The sequence below is a fragment of the Myotis lucifugus genome, unplaced genomic scaffold (genome assembly GCF_000147115.1).
Source record: "Myotis lucifugus unplaced genomic scaffold, Myoluc2.0 scaffold_77, whole genome shotgun sequence".
NCBI lineage: Eukaryota > Metazoa > Chordata > Mammalia > Chiroptera > Vespertilionidae > Myotis > Myotis lucifugus.
The window spans coordinates 2,629,830-2,651,799 of record NW_005871125.1 but is presented as its reverse complement, the minus strand read 5'-3'; the positions used below and the strand labels follow the sequence as shown (position 1 = coordinate 2,651,799).

The window sequence follows — 21,970 nt, the reverse complement described above, 5'->3', positions numbered from 1 at the left end:
GAAGGAAATCTTGATTTAATGTTGATAGCCATTGTGACAGGTGTGAGGTGGTATTTCATTGGGTTTTCATTTGCATTTCTCTGATGATTAGTGACATTGAGCATCTTTCCATGTCTGTTGGCCATCTATATGTTCTCTTTGGAGAAGTGTCTATTCAGGTCCTTTGCCCATTTTTTAAAATTAGATTTTTTTGTGTAATTAGTTTTATAAGTACTTAATAAATTTTGGATATTAAGCCCTTTTCAGGTGTATCATTGGTGAATATGTTCTCCCATTCAGTGGATTGTCTTTTCATTTTGTTGATGATCTCCTTTGCTGTGCAAAAACTTTTTAGTTTGATGTAGTCCCTTTTATTTATTTTTCTTTTGTTTCCCTTACCCAAGGAGATAGAAAAAGATATTGCTAAGAGAAATGTCCGAGATTTTACTGTTTTCTTCTACGATTTTTTTTTTTTTGGTTTAGAGTCTAACATTTAAGTCTTTAATCCATTTATTCTCGTGCATTGTGTAAGAAGGTGGTCTGGTTTCATTTTTTTGCACATTATCTATCCAATTTTCCCAACACTATAGACCAGTGATGGCGAACCTATGACATGTGTGTCAGAGGTGACACGTGAACTCATTTTTTTGGTTGATTTTTCTTTGTTAAATGGCATTTAAATATATAAAATAAATATCAAAAATATAAATCTTTGTTTTACTATGGCTGCAAATATCAAAAAATTTCTATATGTGACACGGCACCAGAGTTAAGTTAGGGTTTTTCAAAATGCTGACACGCCGAGCTCAAAAGGTTCGCCATCACTGGAATAGACTGTCTTTACCCCACTGTATGTTCTTGCTTCCTTTGTCAAATATTAATTGACCATAAGGTATGGGTTTATTTCTGGGTCTCTATTCTGTTCCAATGATTTATATGCCAACAACAACAAGTGTTGAAGAGGATGTGGAGAAAAGGGAACCCTCCTGCACTGTTGGTGGGAATGCAGACTCTGCAGCTACTGTGGAAAGTAGTATAGAGAAAAAAAAATTAAAAATGGAACTGCCTTATGACCCAGCAATTCTACTTTCTGACAATATATCTGAAGAAACCCAAAATATGGATTCAAAAAGATATATGTACCCTATATTCACTTCTGTGTATTTACAATAGCCAAGATTTGGAAGCAGCCTTACTACCCATCAGTAGATGAGTAGATAAAAGAGCTGTGGTACATTAATAAAATGAAATACTACTTGGTTGTTAAAAAAAAGGAAATCTTACCTTTTGTGATAGCATGGATGGACCTGGAGAGTATTATGCTAAGTGAAATAAGCCAGTCAAAGACAAGTACCATATGATTTCACTCATATGTGGAATCTAATGAACAAAATAAACTAAAAAACAAAATAGAAACGCTCACAGAAACAGAGGACAGACAGATAGCTGTCAGAGGGGAGAGGGGTTGGGTGAAAAAGGTGAAGGAATTAAGCAAAAACAAAACAAAACACCCCCAAAACAACCTCACAGACACAGAGAACATTATATGGTGATTACCAGAGGGCAAGGGGGGTGGAGGGAAGTAGAAGAGGATAAAGGGTGGATAAATGTGATGGAAGGAGACTTGACTTGGGGTAGTGAACACACAATAAAATATACAGATGCTGTATTATAAAATTGTACACCTGAAACCTATATAATTTTATTAACCAATGCTCCCCCCCCAATAAATTCAATCAATCAATATATATAAAAGCCTAATATGCTAATTGTCCCTCCGACTGTTCGACCAGTTGCTGTGACACACACTGACCACTGGGGGCAGATGCTCCGACTGGTAGGTTAGCTTGCTGCTGGGGTCCAGCCGATTGGGACTGGGGGAGATGGGCTGGACACACCCTGGAGCCCTCCCTGGCCCTGATTATGCACCGGTGGGGTCCCTCGGCCTGGCTTTCGCCCTCTTACAATCCGGGACCCCTCAGGGGATGTCAGAGAGCCAGTTTCGGCCTGATCCCCGTAGGCCAGGCTGAGGGACCCTACCAGTGCACCGGGCCTCAAGTAAATAAACAAAATCTTGCCATTTGCAACAACATGGATGGACTTTGAGAGCATGCTAAGTGAAATAAGTCAGAGAAAGACAAATGCGGTATAACCCCACTTATACATGGAATCTCAAACCAAAACCAAAAGCTGAGCACACAGATAGAACAGATTGTGCATGTCAGAGGCAGGGCTGGGGGAAAGGGTCAAAAGGTAAAAATTTCCAATTGTAAAATAAAATATCAAAAGGTAAAAATTTCCAATTGTAAAATAAAATATAAGTAAGTCTTGGGATGTAATACACAGCGTGGTAACTATAGTTAATGATTCTGTACTGCACATTTGAAAGTTGCTAAGAGAATAGATCTTAAAAGTTCTTGTCACAAGAAAAAAATTGTAACAATGTGGTGACAGATGTTAACTAGATTTACTGTGATTATTTTGAGACACACACATATATATATATATATATATCTCATATCATTACACTGTGCACCTAAAGCTAACATGTTATATGTCAATTATAACCTCAATATAAAAAATGTATATACAGTCTGTATATTTAGGTTTTGATAGGGTTCTCCCAAAATCGTTTTCCTAACCAATGAAACAAATGACCAATTTCTAGGGTCTAGAGCAGTGATGGCGAACCTATGACACGCGTGTCAGAGGTGACACGCGAACTCATTTTTTTGGTTGATTTTTCTTTGTTAAATGGCATTTAAATATATAAAATAAATATCAAAAATGTAAGTCTTTGTTTTACTATGGTTGCAAATATCAAAAAATTTCTATGTGTGACACGGCACCAGAGTTAAGTTAGGGTTTTTCAAAATGCTGACACGCCGAGCTCAAAAGGTTCGCCATCACTGGTCTAGAGTAAGTTTCAGGAAAGCTGAAATCTATTGGTAAAATACCCTCATCTGCAATCTGAACACACTGCAGAGAGCAACACATGTAACGTCTTGCACCAAGAACTTCCCAGGAATCTGACAAGAATCAGTCAGATCAGAGCATGCCACCCACATTAGAGCATGCCGCCCACATAGCATTTTTCCCCCATTTTCAGTTTATAAGACACTAATGGACTATTTAATACCAGTGGATAAGAACACAAGTCAATGAAACATTTCAAAACAAGCGATGTGTTAAACAAGAAACAGGCACAAAAGGACTTATATGAAAATGGAAACAAAAAAGGTTGTTGGAAAAAATTGTACTGCTAAAAAAGCTACCCTCATAAAAATATATCAAAGGACAGAACTGCCAAAGGTACAGTGGCCCTGACAGCTTTCAGAATGTGACTCAGATGGGAGCCAACAGGGTTAGGCTACCTCCAGGACACAGGCCTGGTGACCAGGGTCCTCACGCGCCAGGTAGCCTTCAGGGGTGACAGGCATATCTTGTCATCTCCTATCACCTCACACTCATTCCCGTGGAAGGAACGTCAGATGTATCCGACCAGCAATAACTGCTTTCCTCCTGCCGCGGACAGGCCGGGGCCATGTGTCTTGGTGAATCACTGAGCTTGCCTTCTCCCTGCCTTCCTTACAACAGCATGTGGAAATTACCAGAGTAAGAAATACAGCAAGCACGGGATCAAACGCAGGAAGGGAAAACTATACACTTGGAAACCATGTACATATATCATCCAGAATTCATGTCAGGATAAGCAGTTTTGAAAGGAAAGCAGTGCTAATTAAGTAATGCAAGTAAAGGAATTTCCTCTGATTTGTTTCCCAAGTATCTCTCTTCACGTATAGAATTCCTGTAACATTTGGGTAGCTGTCGTTTATGGAATGAATGAATATATATACACATATATATCACCACCTGTAAAATCATAGGTGGTAGCTAACTATGGGCGGCTTCTACTAAACCCTAACAACCAACCCTAAGAAGAAACCATTCAGCCCTCTTCTCCACAAAAGGATTGAGGAGATTACACAGAGCACAGTGCTAACTGGCTAATGTGGCCCCGTGGGCTTTCACTTCTGCCACCCTACACTTGTTCATCACCAGGCCCCGACTAGCACTGTGAAAAAATGCAATGTAGAGACATTTCAATGAGTGACCAATGTCCAGTAGACTAATCATAGGCTCTCAACTGTTAGACATACAGAGTTTTATAAGGCTAAAGCGTGAAGGTCTTAAGTGTGCACTGTTTTCCATGTTATCCTGAGATAAGTAAGACTCGTGCTGAGTTAGGAAAGGGCGTTCTCCGGACCTAGAAGCTGACACCTGTTACCTCACTATCTGTATTTTCACAGAGGCTGGAAGGGAGGGCTGCTGTGCAAAGGATATGAGCCTTTGCTGTGTGGGCAGCCCACCGGGGGCCAGGGAGAGGGACACCACACCTGGTCACCAAAGGGCCAAGGAGAGGTGGGAGAGAAACAGAAAGGAGGCAAAACAAAAGGGCGGCGGAGGGAGGCTTTGCAGACGAGGCAAACTTCACTGTTTACCATTTTGCCTATTTCCTATCATTAGTCACTAGACAAACAGTGAACACAAAGGTATTTTCACTCAGAGGGAACGATGTAGCGTCCTAAAAAGCTAGACCACTGCCCCTCAAGATGAAAAAAGCTGTATTTGCTTGTCCTTTTCCCATATTTGGCTTCCTTATGAAAGGAGCTTCATTCCAAAGGGAAATAAAAAAGGGGGTGCTTTCAGAGCACATCATTTCCTTCTGAGCAGCCAGGACTGGCCTCCTCAGTGTGCTCTCCACGCTGATGTATGTATATATGCATGCATGTATGTATGTATGTATTAAAGACAGACATAAGGGACAAAGTCTAGTTGAACTACATGTAGCACCCATTTTTTTTATGCCAAAAATTTTCCCTAAGTAAAACTGATCCCCAAAGAGAATAAGGTAACATGAACCCCCCCCCCCCAATAACAACAAAATTGGGGGGGGGGGTGAACAGAGCAGAATCACCTGTTTTTTTTAAACCACACACACTGCAGATTCTGACACGCCCCCTAGGAAGCTGCAGCTCTTCCCCAGCCGGCCAAGGAGGGGACGGTCTTTCCAGTGTGAAAAGCTGAGGGCCACAGACCTAGAGGGAAGAATGTCTCTCGGAAGGCCGGCATCTACCCACAGCTGCACTATCCAAGCTGGAACACAGGTCATAAGGTGTCCTTGTAAATGGCCACAACCCAAAAGAAAATTCAAGAACACGAGATAACATTCATGGGGGTTATTAGTAACAGCAGCCTAAGGAGGGATGGCCAGGTGATGGTGGCTGGCTTTTTGATTACTGCTAAGAGTAATAATCAAAAACTCAATGTACGAGACTGGCTCTAGGCTTATCAATCAGTCATACAGAAGAGACAAAATGACGCCCCCCCTGCCAGCAGAGGCTCCTAAGTCAGAGGAAGCAACGACCCGCCAGAGGCTGTACCAGCAACGCAGCAGCCAGAGAACACAGTGATTCGAGTAAGTCGAATTCTTCACTTACCATTTGTTAGTCTATCAAATAGAAAGATATCAAAATTCCAATTTCCAACTTTTCCCAGCATACACTGAAATGAAAACCAAACATTCCTACTGTAATTTAATTTCAATAACACTATCTTTAGTAGATGGTTCATAGAAAAGTTAATGAAAATGGAAAGTGATTGATTTACTCTAAGAAATGCTATATATCATTATCCTTTTAATCATTACCTTTCCAACTGGTTCCAAAAAATGTATAAAGAGATAAACTCAATTTGAAAAACCAAATATTATTGTTTTCCAATGAATAAATGTATAAGTAAGGTTAGTGTTTTTAAAAACTTATTCTATTCTGCGACAAACTTTTAAGAATTCTACCATAATTTGCATCACAGAAGTATGGTTCATATGTTGTATGGTCTAGAAACTAGATTTTAAAAGTTTAGTAAAACTAAATTATAGTAACTGAGCACTTACTCTATTCCAGGTACTGTTAAAGTACTTTGTACTCTTACTATTCACACCAACACTATCGAGTAGGCACTGTTCTCAATCCTCATTTACAGATGGGGAAACAAGCAAAAAGTAACTAACTTGCTCAGCTAAAAATCATAGAGCTGGGGTCTTAAATCAGGTGGCCTGATTCTGGAACCTGGGCACCTGACATCTATACTATGCTATGCTTAAATTTTTATTCATTTTTTTTAGAAAACACTCCCAATTATGGGTATTTATTTATATTCTTTAAATATCCTTATAAAACAATAGCATTTACTACATTAGTTTTCAGCCAAACAAATAAATACCACAATGACTTTAAAAACCAAGTAGATTCTATTTTTACACGATATATTTGTAACATGAAAGTTCTGCAAACTTTATTTTTAAGAAAAAAATTGATTTTGTTTCCAAAAGTTCATTGTTGTATACATTTATAAATAGATCAACATAAGCAACACTAAGACACCACTAGTAGAGATTATAATAGTACCAACAACTAATCATACACAAATCAACATTCTCATTCCAAAAAGACAACCTTGTGAACTTTTTAAAGTTTAAAGAAAGCATGAACACTTTCCACTGATTTCTTTTATCAAAGACAGAAGTTTTTTCACTTTAATGTTATCATAAAGGTACTCCAGCCCTATCTACACAAACTTACAAAATCTTGTGTGTGTGTGTGTATGTGTATATATATGTATATGTATATATATATATAATAATTCTAAAAATATAGAAACATAAGATTAAAAATCCTCATTTGTTAAAAAAAAGTTCATCTAACTTCCACCTTCATTAAGACATTTCTTTTAAAACATGTAAAGAAAATAATGCTCAAAATCACTGGGTTTAATTAAGAAACATCTAAGTCCTCAAAATAATCCACTGATTCAAGAGACTATGTATGAAAATCATTTGACTGAAAGTCACGAGACTAACTTTCTGTGCTGATTTACCTCTAATCAGAGCTCAAATAAGTCCCCTTTGCTCCTTAGGCCATAGTTCATTTATCTATTGAATACAGGAATTAGGTCAGATAATGCATAATATTCTTCCCAGCGATAAGAATATTGTGATCTTATAGTTTAAAGTTCTACTGCTCTACTTGTTAATGTTATAATAAATAAAAAGCATTTTCACTTATTTAGTTCAGAAATTTCCCTTGCTCTGTAATACCTAATCATAAAATGAATGAACAACTGCTCTAAAGGAAAAACCTGAAAAATGGGCTCAACTGATTTTCACATACAAAAAAAGGCTCTATAAATCTGTATCAGATGAGAAAAGAAGGCTTCATTAAACTTATCAAAAGGGTAATGTTTCTTGAAAAAGCTATACACACCTTGGCTTGTCCATTATAATCATCATCTAAAATGTTTAGAGAGTTTGAAACAGTAGTACCACGAAAAAAACGTGATGATCTAAGATACCGCTGGAAACTTAGTAACCTTCTGATATTCCTTGCAGACACTGAAACTTCAATTTCAGATTGAGCTGAAATAAAAGAAGTAAAAGGTGAGTACAGCAAGTCAAAACTGTGCATGTACTATCTTGTAAATACCTCTTTTCTAGCTATATACAAATAAAGACTTAAAATGTTAGCCATTATACCACACTTCTAGGAGAGAAGAGGTACTTTACTTGTATTCCTATTAAAGAACTAAAAATGAAGGGGTAAATGGCCAATTTTGACAGCATTTAGAAAGTTAATAATGAGGAGTGAGGCTCCATTAATAATCAGCTTTTTTTTTTTAACTTCCCAAGAATTATCATTTCTCACTCTATTGCTTCAATATACTAAATACACATGGAACAGAAACACAAAACCTAGTTTGAAACTATGCTTCATACTAAGAAGCCGGGTGCCAAGTTATATCAGAGACTTTAGCAATTAAAACATCTCAAATCCCAAGGAGGTATCATTTTAAATATTTCCTTGAGGTAATTTTATTCAGAGGAAAAGGAAATGGAATGGAGAATAAAGCAGTTTACATCCTGTGAGAGAGAGTTCTAAAACGTAGGGATAAAAATTCTGTATGATGAAAACCCAGAAAAGACGTGGTTCCACACTGGAGACTGACATGTTCTCTGTTAGTGAGTCTAGCAGCCATTTTAGAATAAACCAAACTTTGAGTAATAGATTAAATAACAGACTTGTGTTGAAACCTCTATTTTTTTTACATTAAAAAAAACTTTACTGATGAGAGAAAGAGAGGGGGGGGGGAGAGCGAGAGAGAGAGAGAGAGAGAGAGAGAGAGAGAGAGAGAGAGAGAGGAGAGATGGCTTTGTTGTCCCACTTATTGATGCATTCATCGGTTGATTCTTGTATGTGCCCTGACCAGCGATCAGATTCACAACCTTGGCTTATCGGGACAACACTCGAACCAACTGAGCTACCCAGTTAAGGCCTAAAAGCGATCTTGTAGGGAATATATGTTATTTTTAAATTCTAAATTGAGTGAAATGTTCACAATATAAAACCCATGAAAATGAAGAGTAAGGATAAGCAAATCATAATCTCTCATCTTAACTTCCATGAACTTAGAATCACCAGGTGGAAAGTCAGGTAGGTAATCAAATACATCCTCTTCTTGTGGGTCCAGTCACTAACTCCTCTATTACCCTGCGTTTTCTTTTCTACAAAATATGGCGATAATATCGAACTCAAAGGGTGCTGGATTAAATGAGATAACGTGTACACAAGTCACCTACAGGAAGTACTAAATAAATAGTGGCAATGTAGATGATGATAAAATCGATGCTGATGTCACTACTTACAGTTATGCTTCTAGGTATTATCTTAAGCTCCAAATCTGTTCATGTTGCTCTAAATAAAAGTATTCACTGGCTCCCAATTATCTTAAAATGAACTCCATCTCTTAGCCTGGAAGAAAAGGGCCCAGGGCCCAGGCTGGCTTGCTCCAGATGTGACTCGGGCGTCACCTTCCCTGGGAAGCACACCTGAACGCCCTCCTGAGAGCGAGGGGAAGCACCTCCTCTGGGCTCTCCAAGGTTCCTGTGCGCACACACCTGTCAGACACTCCTGATCTCGTATTGTAACTGCTCACTGACCTGTCTCCTTTGACAAACCACGACCTCCAATACAGGCACAAACTATTTTTTTCATCTCTGTATTTCAAAGCTACATAATAGTGCCAAGTAGGTATAGGTGAATAAGTGTGGAATAAATGCATACTGTGTTTGAAACATTCCGTCCACTCACATAAGCCAGAAATAAAATAATGCACACTGTTCTGTGGTTCATTTCCCTTATTTTTTATTCCAGTGAGTCTAAAATCCAAAGAATCTAGAACAGTAGTAGAGTTAAATTTTGATCTTTAACAATGTAACATATTAAAAGGACTGGAACCTAAATGTAAAACTATTACTATCAAGTGATTATGTTTGAACTAGAAGTAGCACCTTTGAGGAAATGAGGGCAGACCAAGTTCAGTGAAAGCAATGATCCAAGGGCTTTACAACCAGTATCTCATTTAGCTCTCAATAATCTCAAAATATTACTATCTTCCACTTTACACATGAGAACACTAACTCTGAGAGAGATTGAGTAATCTGCCCAAGGTCACAGAGCCAATTCAGGATGACAACTGGATTTTAAAATACAGATCTGTCTGTTTAAAAAGACTGTGTCCACAGTAGTACTCATACGTTTTTTAAATCTTGAAAAGTATTGTTTGTTAACTGTTTATTATAAAAATCCTATGTATACCATCATTCAAAATTGTCCTTATTTAGATGACAGTATGTGCAAAAAAAGAAGCAGAGAGGAAAAAGATGATGTATGAAATGCACGTCTTTAATGTGACCCTACCTGGAAGGGTCAGAGAGGAAGGAAATGAGTATGTGGGGAGCAGACTAGATCTAATTCATACAATACCAGCACCATCATCCCTGAATTATAAGGTACTTCACAGTTTTACAAAACGTTGCAGAAGACACGTATTCTATTCATTATGGAAAAGTAACCTAAAAGAGTTCAAGGTCGCCGAAACCGGTTTGGCTCAGAGGATAGAGCGTCGGCCTGCGGACTGAAAGGTCCCAGGTTCGATTCCGGTCAAGGGCATGTACCTTGGTTGCGGACACATCCCCAGTGGGAGATGTGCAGGAGGCGGCTGATCGATGTTTCTCTCTTATCGATGTTTCTAACTCTCTATCTCTCTCCCTTCCTCTCTGTGGAAAATCAATAAAATATATTTAAAAAAAAAAGAGTTCAAGGTCATGAGCATCCCTTCAATTTATCTTACACACAAAAGATAACAATTTTATCATTAGCAATTTATCACATCATGTGCACACGCAGATATACACTAACAGTAGAATCACTGCTTTCAAATGATTGGTCCAAACTAATACATCTTCAAGTAAATTTGAGAATCTCTTTGAGAGGACAATTGCATAAGATACAAAACAATGAATGAGCCTCATTTGAGGGGAAAACCCCAACCACTCAACTCACCATGCTAAGTCCCCGTAGCAACATGGCAGGATTCACACGTCCGAGGTGAAGACAGCTGGCATTGTCTGGAAGTTGGGACTCTTCCCACAAGATCATAGTTGTATCCTCCCCCTGCCTTACTCCTATTTTCAGGGTGACTTCTGACAAGTCATAACTTCCAGATGTTTCATTTTCCTTAACTGAAAAAAACTAACCATAACTCATGTCCTTTTCCTATTTCACAGAACCCTGAGGTTGGCACTAATTATCAAGAGTTCTGTTTTGACCATATTAAGTTGAGAATGAATATTAGACATTAACTTAAGGGAAGTGCTCTCTCATCACAGGAGCCCAATGCCTTTCAGCAAGAATAACTCAAAAAACAGCCTACACAACAGGATAAACAGACGTTCACTTAATGATAGAAGCACCCGAACAATAAGTGGTTACTTCAGAGACAATCTAAGGAAGGGCAGAGAACTGTCCAGGTGAAACGGCAAATCATCCAGCGAAGTGTTTTCTTCACCTGAGGCCTGAGGAGCCTGTCCCTGAAAATATCACATTCTGCAAAGAACCGAAAATCCCATGGGACCTGGCAATTAAAACTACCACAAAGCACCGCCTAAGGCTTAACACAGGACCGGAACCCAGGGGGGAGAGAGGCATATTTGATTTTTTTCACCAATCTAATTTTTGAACATATAATTCACATGTTTCAAAAAATAAGCAAGAAAGGAAGAGGGAGGAAGAAAAGAACACAGTAAAAAACCTCACTCCTATCAGGTCCCCCATCCAACGGACTGTAAGCCCTCCTGTAAAATGATAATCTTTTTTCCCCCCAAAGCTTCTTGCGTATCCTGAGTTTTTTGATCAAACATATGGAAACATCATTATATAATACTAGTGGCCTGGTGCATGAAATTCATGCACCTTAAAAGGGAATTAATTAGAGGAAATATTTTAATATTGCTATTTGCCCTTTCTCTATAATAGAAGCGTCAGAGATGAAAGAAAATTAGTAAAATGTATATGAAAATCTCCCTCCTGTCAGAGTCTGGGGCACACCATGGGATCCAGAGTTAAGTCCCCGCCCACCCGCAAGCACCTCGAAATCACGAGAGACCCAGACCCGGCCAGCCCCACCCCTGTCAAGCCCCGCCAGGTGGGGGGGGGGCATGGCCTCAGGTCCCCCGGCCCCCCGCACAAGGGCGTGATGACCATTTGCATATTAGCTCTTTATTATATAGGATGTTTCTACTACTTTTACATAAATGATAGCATAGTATACAACCTATTCTGGGCCTTGCTTTTTAATTTATCTTGAAGCTATTTCCCAGAATGCCTTCTTTTTTTTAAGACTATAAAGTATTCCATCAAATGAATGAACCATAATCTAATCAACCAGTCCTCTACTGAAGGGCACTGGTACAACATTACAATTTTGTTAAATAAGCGTACAGTTCTACTACTTGTTTAACAGCTTTAGATATCATTCTTTAATGTGAGGAAATCACCTTATCATCTTCTTTCCCTCTTCCTCTTCCAATGTTTGTTAGTTATCAGAGCACTTTTGTTTTCTTCCACTCTAAAGCCCACTTTAATTTTAGGTTCAGCTCTAGAACTAAATACATTCAATATTCAAATCCTTTTGCCGTGGCTTCCCCAGTTATCTTTTGTTTGGTTAAGTTCATCCTTTAGTAGTTTCTTCAAGAAGGGCTCATGTAAACAACATATCTCATAAACAATATATTCTTGAATGCTCAAAGCTTTTCTTGGTAGCCTTTGTACTGGAAGAACAGACTGAATATAAATATTCAATATAAAATTCATGGTTCTCATTTTTCTCCTTTGAGTTTATTTGAAGGTATTGGTTCACTGTCTTCTTGTATGGAGATGCAAAATCGGAGGCAGGCCCATTACATTCCCCTCATAAGTGACTTGGTCTTTTTGCATGGCCACCCACAGCATCTCTCTGTATCTTTCAAGTCCAATGACTTTGCTAGGCTAGACCGCACGTTAACTATTCTTGGTCATCATCCCACGGTACACAGTGTGCTTTTTCAACGTGCAAATTTAAATGTTATTTCTAAAAAGTTTTCTTGAATTATATCTCTAAATATTTATTTAGTTCCACTATTTTAGCTTATTATTCAGAGACTCTAAACTGTTACCTTGAAACACCTTTGCCTGTCTGCTGTCTCATGGGTGTTCTCTCCAAATCTTTTAAAACGATTTGTTCCTTTTGTTTTCCCACTTCTATCTGCTCTGCTCATTATCTTATTTAGTGCTTATTTCACCTGGTATTCCTACCAAATACCCTCATATCTGAGCTTTATTGAAACAATTGCTCCTTTTATTTCCCAATTCTGAATGTACGTTTCAATTATTTTTGTTGTCTTATTATCTTTTTCTCTGAATTCTTGAAGTTGTTCATTACAACGAAGTTATTGCTTCCTTTAGTTTTTTAAGTGAGCGGTAGAAAATTTGGTCACAATTGACATCAGTTTGATGGCAACCTTTTTCTGTGAAGTGCTTTTTAATCACTGTTAAGTTCTGCTGCTCTCTTGCACCGTTTTGCTTAATTATCTATCTGCTGTGCCAGTTTCTTCGTTTTAAAGAGTCATTATTGAATGGGCTGAATTTTCCTGAACTCACCCTTTACACCAAATTCTAAACGCAAATGAAAGTGAAGTCTTAGGAGAGCAGAGATGTCCTCCAAGCTTCACTACCCGAAGGGCTGTCTTCTCTGCCAAAGGGACAGACTGCTTCTTACAAACATGCCTCTGATATTTCTCTAAATGGTTAACTTTGTACTTTAGGGTGGGTCCCCTTTACATAATTCTTGTTGTTGTTTTTTTAATACTTTATTGATTTTTTACAGAGAGGAAGGGAGAGAGAGAGGGATATAGAGTTAGAAACATTGATGAGAGAGAAACATCGATCAGCTGCCTCCTGCACACTCCCTACTGGGGATGTGCTCGCAACCAAGGTACATGCTCCTGACCGGAATCGAACCTGGGACCCTTCAGTCTGCAGTCCGACGCTCTATCCACTGAGCCAAACCAGTTAGGGCTACATAATTCTTGCTGTTAGGCTGTTTCTAACCTTCATTCTTCTTTACAAACAATTCTGAAATAGACATTCTTATAACTAAATCTTTGGAGCACATTCTGATTGATTCCCTTAAAATAAACCCTCAGCAGAACAAGCACATAGGAGCATATGTCAATGACTGCTAAAACACAATGCCAAACTGGAGACTAAGTTTTGTAAAAGAAACTTAGAGAGAACTGTTCTAGATGAACTTCCAAAATATGATCTAAGGAAAGAATCAACTATAAATCAAGGATGAAGTGTGATAAGCTCATTTAAGATGGAAATTTTGTTTCTTCAGGTTTGGTCTTTCCTGCCCCAAATTCTTCCCTTCTACACACACTCACACATACACACACACACCGTATGATGATTAAAAATAAAATTCTTATATTGAAACAAGCAAGTAGAGGCCAATTCAGAGAAAGTATCAAGTTGAGTAATTAGGAATATATAAAAGAAGGAACTGGGAACAGAAAATGGTAACTATACCATTAACTAGTGCTTTCATTTAATTACTAAAAACCTCACCCTCTGACCATAATACACAAAATCTGACCCTATTACCAATATTCTCATGAGCTCATGCTGTAACATGCGATGCGCCATTATTTATTTCATAGCACAATACACCAGTAGATAAAAGTTGCCTAAAGTCCAGCTTTTGCCAGGCTAGGACTATTTAAGTCCCAGGCTTGTTCTAGTTTGCATGGTTACCCACATTCCAATCCAGCTTAGAAACCCAACAGGCTCCGTGAATTAATCAAGTTACTTTTAAAGAGCTGTTGGCTCTGCTGGTTCTCGTCTAAAATATCACATTACCTCCCTATGTGACCGTGAACAAACTCATCAGCAGCAGCCTCTACCAATACTAAATGAGCGGTGTTACTTAATGATCATGGGAATTACTTCCAGCCACCCAGTCTTAGCTTCTCTAAGCCATAAATACATACATACATACATAAGAAAGAAATGAAATGTGGGATAGCAGACACAGTCAGAAGCAATACTTCTCTCTTGCTTTTCCCTCATGTTAGAGTGTGGACAAGATATACAGGTTAAGGAAACATAAGGGCTGGGGAATCAACACATCTTGGCAGTATTCCTCCCAACTCTCTCTCAGAGGCTCTTTTCTCTACCACCCAAATGGCACGGCAGGAAATGTCACTGATATTTACTTATTAGACAAAAGAGGGTTTTAACAAGAAAAACCTTTGGTTCTTGAGACTCTACTACTACTTGCTTTAATGGTCCACAAGAGGGAGCCACGGAGTCACTGTATCTGCCACCTTAAAGCCATAAAAATCATTTAGATGCATATAATCATGAATTACCCTTGGAGATTGTTTAAAATGTTTTTAAAAAATTTAGTGCTGTTAAGGTTTTAACTCTAGTCTAGGGCAAGGTCATGCTGAATAATAATTGAATAAAAAAAAATTGAAGACCTTCTATATTCTAACTTTCCCTTTAATTTTCCTCAAAAAGAACAGGAGCCATATCTGAAAGCCTATTGTTAATACGGAGTAAATACATTCACCTCCACCTATGAGATAAGTTTTCTTGGAAGAGTTTTCACATTTATTTATTTTTTTAAAAATATATTTTATTGATTTTTTACAGAGAGGAAGGGAGAGGGATAGAGAGTTAGAAACATCAATGAGAGAGAAACACTGATCAGCTGCCTCCTGCATACCCACTACTGGGGATGTGCTCACAACCAAGGTACATGCCCCTGACTGGAATCGAACCTGGGACCCTTGAGTTCGCAGGCTGACGCTCTATCCACTGAGCCAAACCGGTTAGGGCGAGTTTTCACATTTAGCATGTGCGAGTGGGTGGGGGTGGGGGTGAGGGAAGCTAGGTGCTTGGAGCAATGGCTTGCACTAGAGTAGCACATGCTGAAATGGACAGGCAGCCCAGCAGAGTGGATACAGACATGAGCTTTGGAGTCACACACCTGAGTTTGAATCCCAGCTCTGTCATTTTTACTTGTGATGTGACACTGGGAAACTTATTTAAAGTTTCTGATCCTCAGTGTCCTCACTATAAGCCTCACAGGACTGTTGTAAAAATTAAATGAGATAATATATGTAATATGTCTTTGGGGTCAAAAAATAAACACTTAACTTTAATGCTATAGTTATTATAGATATCAAATATTTTTATTGAGGTATAACTGACATTAATTTCAGGTTCAAATATTTTTAAACACATAACTTCACACTATTTAACAAAACCAGATTTATTCTTCATGACAGCATAATTCCAATCCAAAGACCACTGCATATTTTACATACTACAGAAATAAATGTACACATTTGAAGATTTCAAATATGCATAATCTTATTTCTTTAAAATGAATATATAGACAATCCAAGCTTTATTACAAATCAAAGAAATGACTTATTCACAATCTAAAATTTAATCAATGTTAACATGAGAATAAACCCTATAACCAATATTCGTTCCCTTAAGCAATTCTAATAACCTTAGTTTGCAGGATTCAATGTTCATTTTGACGGGATTTGATAAAACAGTCAATATAAAACATTTTTTTTTCTTTTTCAAAATATAAAATCCTTTAAAAAGATTAGTCTTATTATGGTAAGGATTGGGCATTTCCACTCTTCAGTTATGGGTTATGCATTATGTTGGGTCCCTCTTATGCTTAAACTCAGTTATTGAACACAGCCCCTTATTAGTGAGCTGAGAAAGAAAGGAGAAAAAGCAAGTACACAAGGCCTTAATGGGTAACATACAAAATAAAGCCTAAAGTTAAATCTCCAATTTCCCCAATTCTCCAAAATAGGATTACACTGCCATTAAACTGTATTACAATTAAGGTACAGTCCATATCCTTTTCTAATTTGTGCTAGGAAGTTAAAGAAGATATCCAGTGATAAAAAATCGGTGATTTTCGATACAGGCACCTCACAGTCACCTGGAAACTAGGTAAGTTTTTAAAACAACACACACGGGGCACAATGCTCTGTTTCTTAATTCCATTCAATACAGCAGTGCTCATCTCGTCTCTACAAGCACCGCTTGATGAGGAAAGGGTTACAGGAAGAAGGTAGGAACACTTGTGGTGAAAAAGGCAGAGGAAGAGGACTTAGATGATTGCTTCCTGTTATAGCTCCACAAACTTTCTCAGAAATGTTGTTTTTGAAAACAACCAGATGTGATTTCAAGACAAATGAATGATTGGGAACAAACTAAAATTTTAAAATATGACCTTAGTCTACAATGCCACAGCTATAAGAAGAGGCTGGCATGCTCACATTTGAAGGGGAGACTAAATTACAAATGATAGACAAGCCACTTAATATGCTTGGAAATAGGGAAGCAAGGACCAGGCAGTACAGCAGGAAAGATAAGAAAACACTGTAAGAAAGAAAGTCAAGGCAAAGGGAAATGCCAAGCAACGAGTTTTATGCTCAAAGTGAGAAGCTGTAAAAGTTTCTGAATAGAATAGAATAGAATAGAATAGAATAGAATAGAATAGAATAGAATAGGATGTACCCTTGTGTGAGAATTACTATATATTAAAGACTGAGATAATAATCTAAGACAATAAAATCAGCACGGCATAAGCTTTTAAGCCCAAAATACACATAGAAACAGATGTTCTTTCTGATCATATAAATAAACATGAAACGAGTATCCACATCTAACACAGCTCTGTTAGGAAGACAGGAAACAACCCAAAAGCAAACACACATGAAGATCAAGAGAAAATTTAGGGAGAGTTCTATATGTTTTCATAGTGGGCAGCAACAGACAGGCAGCAACCAGAAAGGCAGCAACCAGACTGAATTTGGTTAAGTTAATACAGATTACACTTAGAGAAATACAAATGGGGTCATATAAAATCTGATAGAAGATAAGCAGTTTTGGTCAATTTGATGCAGCAAGAATATTAAATCTCTATGAGCCAGAGAACAGGACAAAAAGATGAATAAGAAAAAAATTTAAAGTTTAGATTTTTTAGGCCACAATGTAAATATCCTGAAAAATTCTCTTGCTGCCCTAGTATGAGGTGGAATAAAGTGCTAAAATGAATAAAAAGCTCAAGATAATGGGCAAAATACATTTACATGAAATGGAACATTACCATGTGCCAGGAGAAATAGAAAATGGAAAATAAATGCACTTGTGTGGAATGAAAAAAGAACTGTAAAGAAATATATTCCATGTATTGTTTGACATTGGCAGAGAGACCAGGCCTTCCAGTCTATGACGTCAATGGGCTTGGGTGAATTCCATGAACAGAAGTAACTGTCAGGCTAGTAGCTGCCATTACTATTTAATAAATCATGCCAGAATCTTTCAAAACAACACACCAGATTTTTTAGTGTACACGTGGACTAGAATTATAATAATTCTCTTATATTTAACTAGAGGCCCAGTGCATGAAATTCGTGCACTGTGTGTGTGTGTGTGTGTGTGTGTGTGTGTGTGTGTCCCTCAGCCCAGCCTGCACCCTCTCTCAGTCCAGGACCCCTTGGGGCTGTCCATCTACCAGCAGTTGGACATCTCTCTCACAGTCCAGGACCCCTCGCTCCTTACCGCCCGCCTGTTTGCCCCTTATTGCTTGGCGTGCTGCTGTGGAGGCGGGAGAGGCTCCTGCCACTGCCGCTGCACTCGCCAGCCGGCTGGCTTCTGGCTGAGCGGTGCTTCCCCTGTAGGAGTGCACTGACCACAAGGGGGCAGTCCTACATTGAGCGTCTGCACCCTGGTGGTCAGTACGCATCATAGTGACTGGTCGCTCTGCTGTAACGGTTGCTTAGGCTTTTATTATATGGACTAGAGCAGGGGTGGGCAAACTTTTTGACTCGAGGGCCACAATGGGTTCTTAAACTGGACCGGAGGGCCAGAACAAAAGCATGGATGGAGTGTTTGTGTGAACTAATATAAATTCAAAGTAAACATCATTACATAAAAGGGTACGGTCTTTTTTTTTTTTAGTTTTATTCATTTCAAACGGGCCGGATCCGGCCCTCGGGCCATAGTTTGCCCACGGCTGTTCTAGCCCCAGGAGACAGCATGTAGAGAAGGACCAAGGCCCCAGACACATGGACCTAGTGGAGCCACCACAGCCATCTCTAGCTGTTTGAACCACCCCAGCTGAAGATGAAGACATTATGAAGCACAAACCTAACCCAGACTGAATTTTTAACCCTCGGATTCATGATCATAAAAAAAAGTTGTTTTATGCCAATACATTTTGGGGTCATTTGTTACTACTGGGAGAGGTAATCCTCCACAAAGGCCCCCAGGGTCAGTTCTCTTTCTTATTGCACGTGCCAAGAATGCCAAGCCCTGACCAATCATTGCCTGGGCCATTTCTCAGGGCTGTGTTTGCAGCTAGCATCCTTAAGGGATAAGTAAGATCTTTCCCTGGGACAAAGAGTATTCTTACTATAAAAGGTAAATTCCCCAAGCTCATTATTCCTTAGAGGTGATGCAGACTCATTGTTGGTAAAATATTCACATAACCCCCTCCAGGTTGCCACTGTAGGATATAGGGGAGGCTGGGTACTGGAGGAACTGACACAATATGATATTCATATTGCTGGGTCATGAATAATAAAGTCCTTTGTCTCTGACCCAGAAGTTTTGTGCCTTCTGCCAACATCCATGAAGCAGTAATAGGCACACTTGTTAGCTTAGAAGGTAAAATCCCAGATTCTTCACAAATTCTTGACAGGTATAGAGCAATATGTAACTGGAACATATTCCATATCTTTTCTGCACTTTCTACCCTTTGCCTCATTGTGTTTCATTTTAAATATTTTCTTCTGGCTTATATTCCAATTCACTAATTATCTCTTCATTTTGGTCATATTTGCTGTTAAAACCATCTCAAATTAGTTCATATTTAAGGTATGGTATTTTTCAGTCTCAGAATTTCCAGCTGGTTCTATAATTTTCAGTTCTCCAATGAAGTTCTCAATCCTGTCTCTTTATTTTTATCAATGTAATTATATTTAGTTACTTTAAAAATGTTTTTATTGATATTAGAGAGAGAGGAAGGAGAGGGATAGAGAGACAGAAACATCAATGAGAGAGAGAAACATCAATTGGCTGCCTCCTGTGTGCTCCCTACTGGGGATCAAGCTGGCAACATAGGCATGTGGCTTGACAGGGAATTGATCTGGTGACCTCTTGTTCATGGGTCGATGCTCAGTGAACCCATGAACAATATGTACAATAATTAGTTATTTTAAAGCCCGTGTATAATTCCATATAGATATTTCTATTGTCTGTTGTTTCCTCTTCACTTTGGTCACACTGTCTTGTCTCATTATGCCTTTTTATTTTTAAGTCAGTGTTTGATATTGCATATGAAAAATGTACAGGTAAATTGAGACTAAGAGGATTAATATTTACTCCTAGCAGATGACTAGAGGCATTAAAGCCACAGATAATCTTAATCTAATCACTGGATATGTTTCAAAGCTGGGATTTATTTCTATGGTTTACTTCAGGGTTTCTAATTTAAACATCGAGGTTTTACCAGAACCAATCTCCAAGTGTTGGTGAGCTCTAAACACCTATTTTTGTTTTTCTACCCTTAAGTGTCCACCAAAATCTCTGCTCAGCTTACCCACCTTTTTCAGAATCAACAGATGCTACTAAGGGGAAAAGTAGCCTGAATAAGGAGCTCATGTCTCTGCCTTAGTAGCATTCTGATATACCAAATACATCTTCTATGTTTTGCCAATCTTTCTAATATTCTTAACTAGAGTATTAATCCAAATAATTTAACCAACATTACCAAAAGTGGAACTTCTCCAAAAATAGGTTTAATGTGTTTAATACTTAAAGGTTTTAGAAGTTTTGTTTTTTCCCTTTTCTCCATTGTGGGCCAGACCCACACAATGTTTGTTTCAAAATATGCATTTTACCAAACATTTTAAAGGTGATGCGTATTTTCAAATAAACCAAAAGAACATACCTTGTTAATTATGTAACACCTTTACAAAATGTCATTTGCACAGAAACATCTGGAGTAGTGAAGACAAAACATGCGGAGCAAAAAATTTTTTAAAGAAAAAATATTTTTAGAAATAGACTCATAAATATAGAGAACAGACAGATGGTTGCCAGAGGGGAGGGAAGTCAGGAGGTTGGATGAAAAAAGTGAGGGGTTTAAGAAGTACAAATTGATAGCCACAAAACAGTCACAGGAGTGTAAAGTACAGCATAGGAAATAGAGTCAATAACACTCTAATAACTAAGTACGGTGCCAGGTAGAGTAAATATTGAGAGTATCACTTTGTAAAGTATATGACTGTCTAACCACTATGCTATACACTTGAAACTAATACAAATAATATTAAATGTTAACTGTAATTGAAAAAATAAAATTTAAAAATCAAGGAAAAACAATTTTTTCAAAGAAAAAATGTACCAAAATAATTTCACATTTCAATTAAAAAGAAGGAAAAGTACATCAGCTTTCATACTTCTAATTATCTCTAAACATTTTACTAACATCATCTAGGAATAAAGTGTCATTTACCATTACCCAGTGTTTTTAAAACATTCCAAACATAATACAGTTTTCTCTTATATTCCTTTTTCCCTTGGAAAATTATGTAATTTTATAAAGATCTGAAGTTTGCTCAATGTCTGAGATAAATACTGTGTTTGCCAACACTTACCGTGAAAAATACGAAAATCAATATACGGATGAGAACCTCTTCTTTCTGATTCAAATCCTGCTCGACTCCTTACGCGCACATCTCCTGGTGGGTCAAGGATGAAACACAGCTGAGAAGGCTGCCATCTGGGAAGAAGCTCCCATATGCAACAAAGGCCTATGTGCGTGACAGTCATAAGCAGTGCGTGGCCCACTAGTAATACATATGGAATAAGTAGTTAAGAGCTGCTTTATATAAATTTTCAGTACTGAGTTGTAAGGCTAAATGGACATGTTTTTTAAATCTACTCCTACATTAATTATTATAATAATCTATATTTTAAAGTTAGCTTTCTGAAAGATGACTCAAGTGTATGATAATTCAACCTAATACCTTATTACTCACAAGTAGTTAAAAAAAATCCTCAGCACAAAATGTTAAAAAGCCACACGGAGAAATAAGTATTTATGAACCGTTTACTTGATACCTAGCACTAAACTAGAGGTTATAGGGGATATGAAGAAATAGAAAACACATTACCTATTCTCAAGCAGCCTACAATTTTTTTGAATGTACAGAAAAGTAAAATGTTAAAGATGTTAAAATGTAAGCTGATCAATCTCTCTATTCTCATTGACAGTGGGTATACCCAAGGCCTTTAGCTGGTTCTTACATTTTGTTCTTTACAAGCTCACACTGTTTCTACATGTATCCATATGATAATCAGATGTTCTTCTCCATATAGCACCATTGCAAACCATGGACCAGGCACTCTTTTTTGTGTGCTTTATAGGCATTATTTTATTTAAT

General features: G+C 38.0%; 1 protein-coding gene across 10 annotated transcripts in view; it reads right to left on the bottom strand.

Moving 5' to 3' along the window:
- The window catches only part of PDE7A (phosphodiesterase 7A), a 101,470-nt gene that overhangs the window by 32,771 nt on the left and 46,729 nt on the right, over nucleotides 1-21,970 (bottom strand). For 4 of the 10 annotated variants that reach the window (XM_014457485.2, XM_023755471.1, XM_023755470.1 and 1 more), the window contains 3 exons: nucleotides 21,182-21,373; nucleotides 7,305-7,456; nucleotides 5,481-5,544 (listed from right to left, as the gene is read on the bottom strand). In XM_014457485.2, coding sequence (XP_014312971.1) covers nucleotides 5,481-5,544; nucleotides 7,305-7,456; nucleotides 21,182-21,373 — 408 coding nt within the window. The remainder of the gene's footprint in view (nucleotides 1-5,480; nucleotides 5,545-7,304; nucleotides 7,457-21,181; nucleotides 21,374-21,970) is intronic. The other 6 variants (XM_014457487.2, XM_023755472.1, XM_023755473.1 and 3 more) reach the window with 4 other exon arrangements.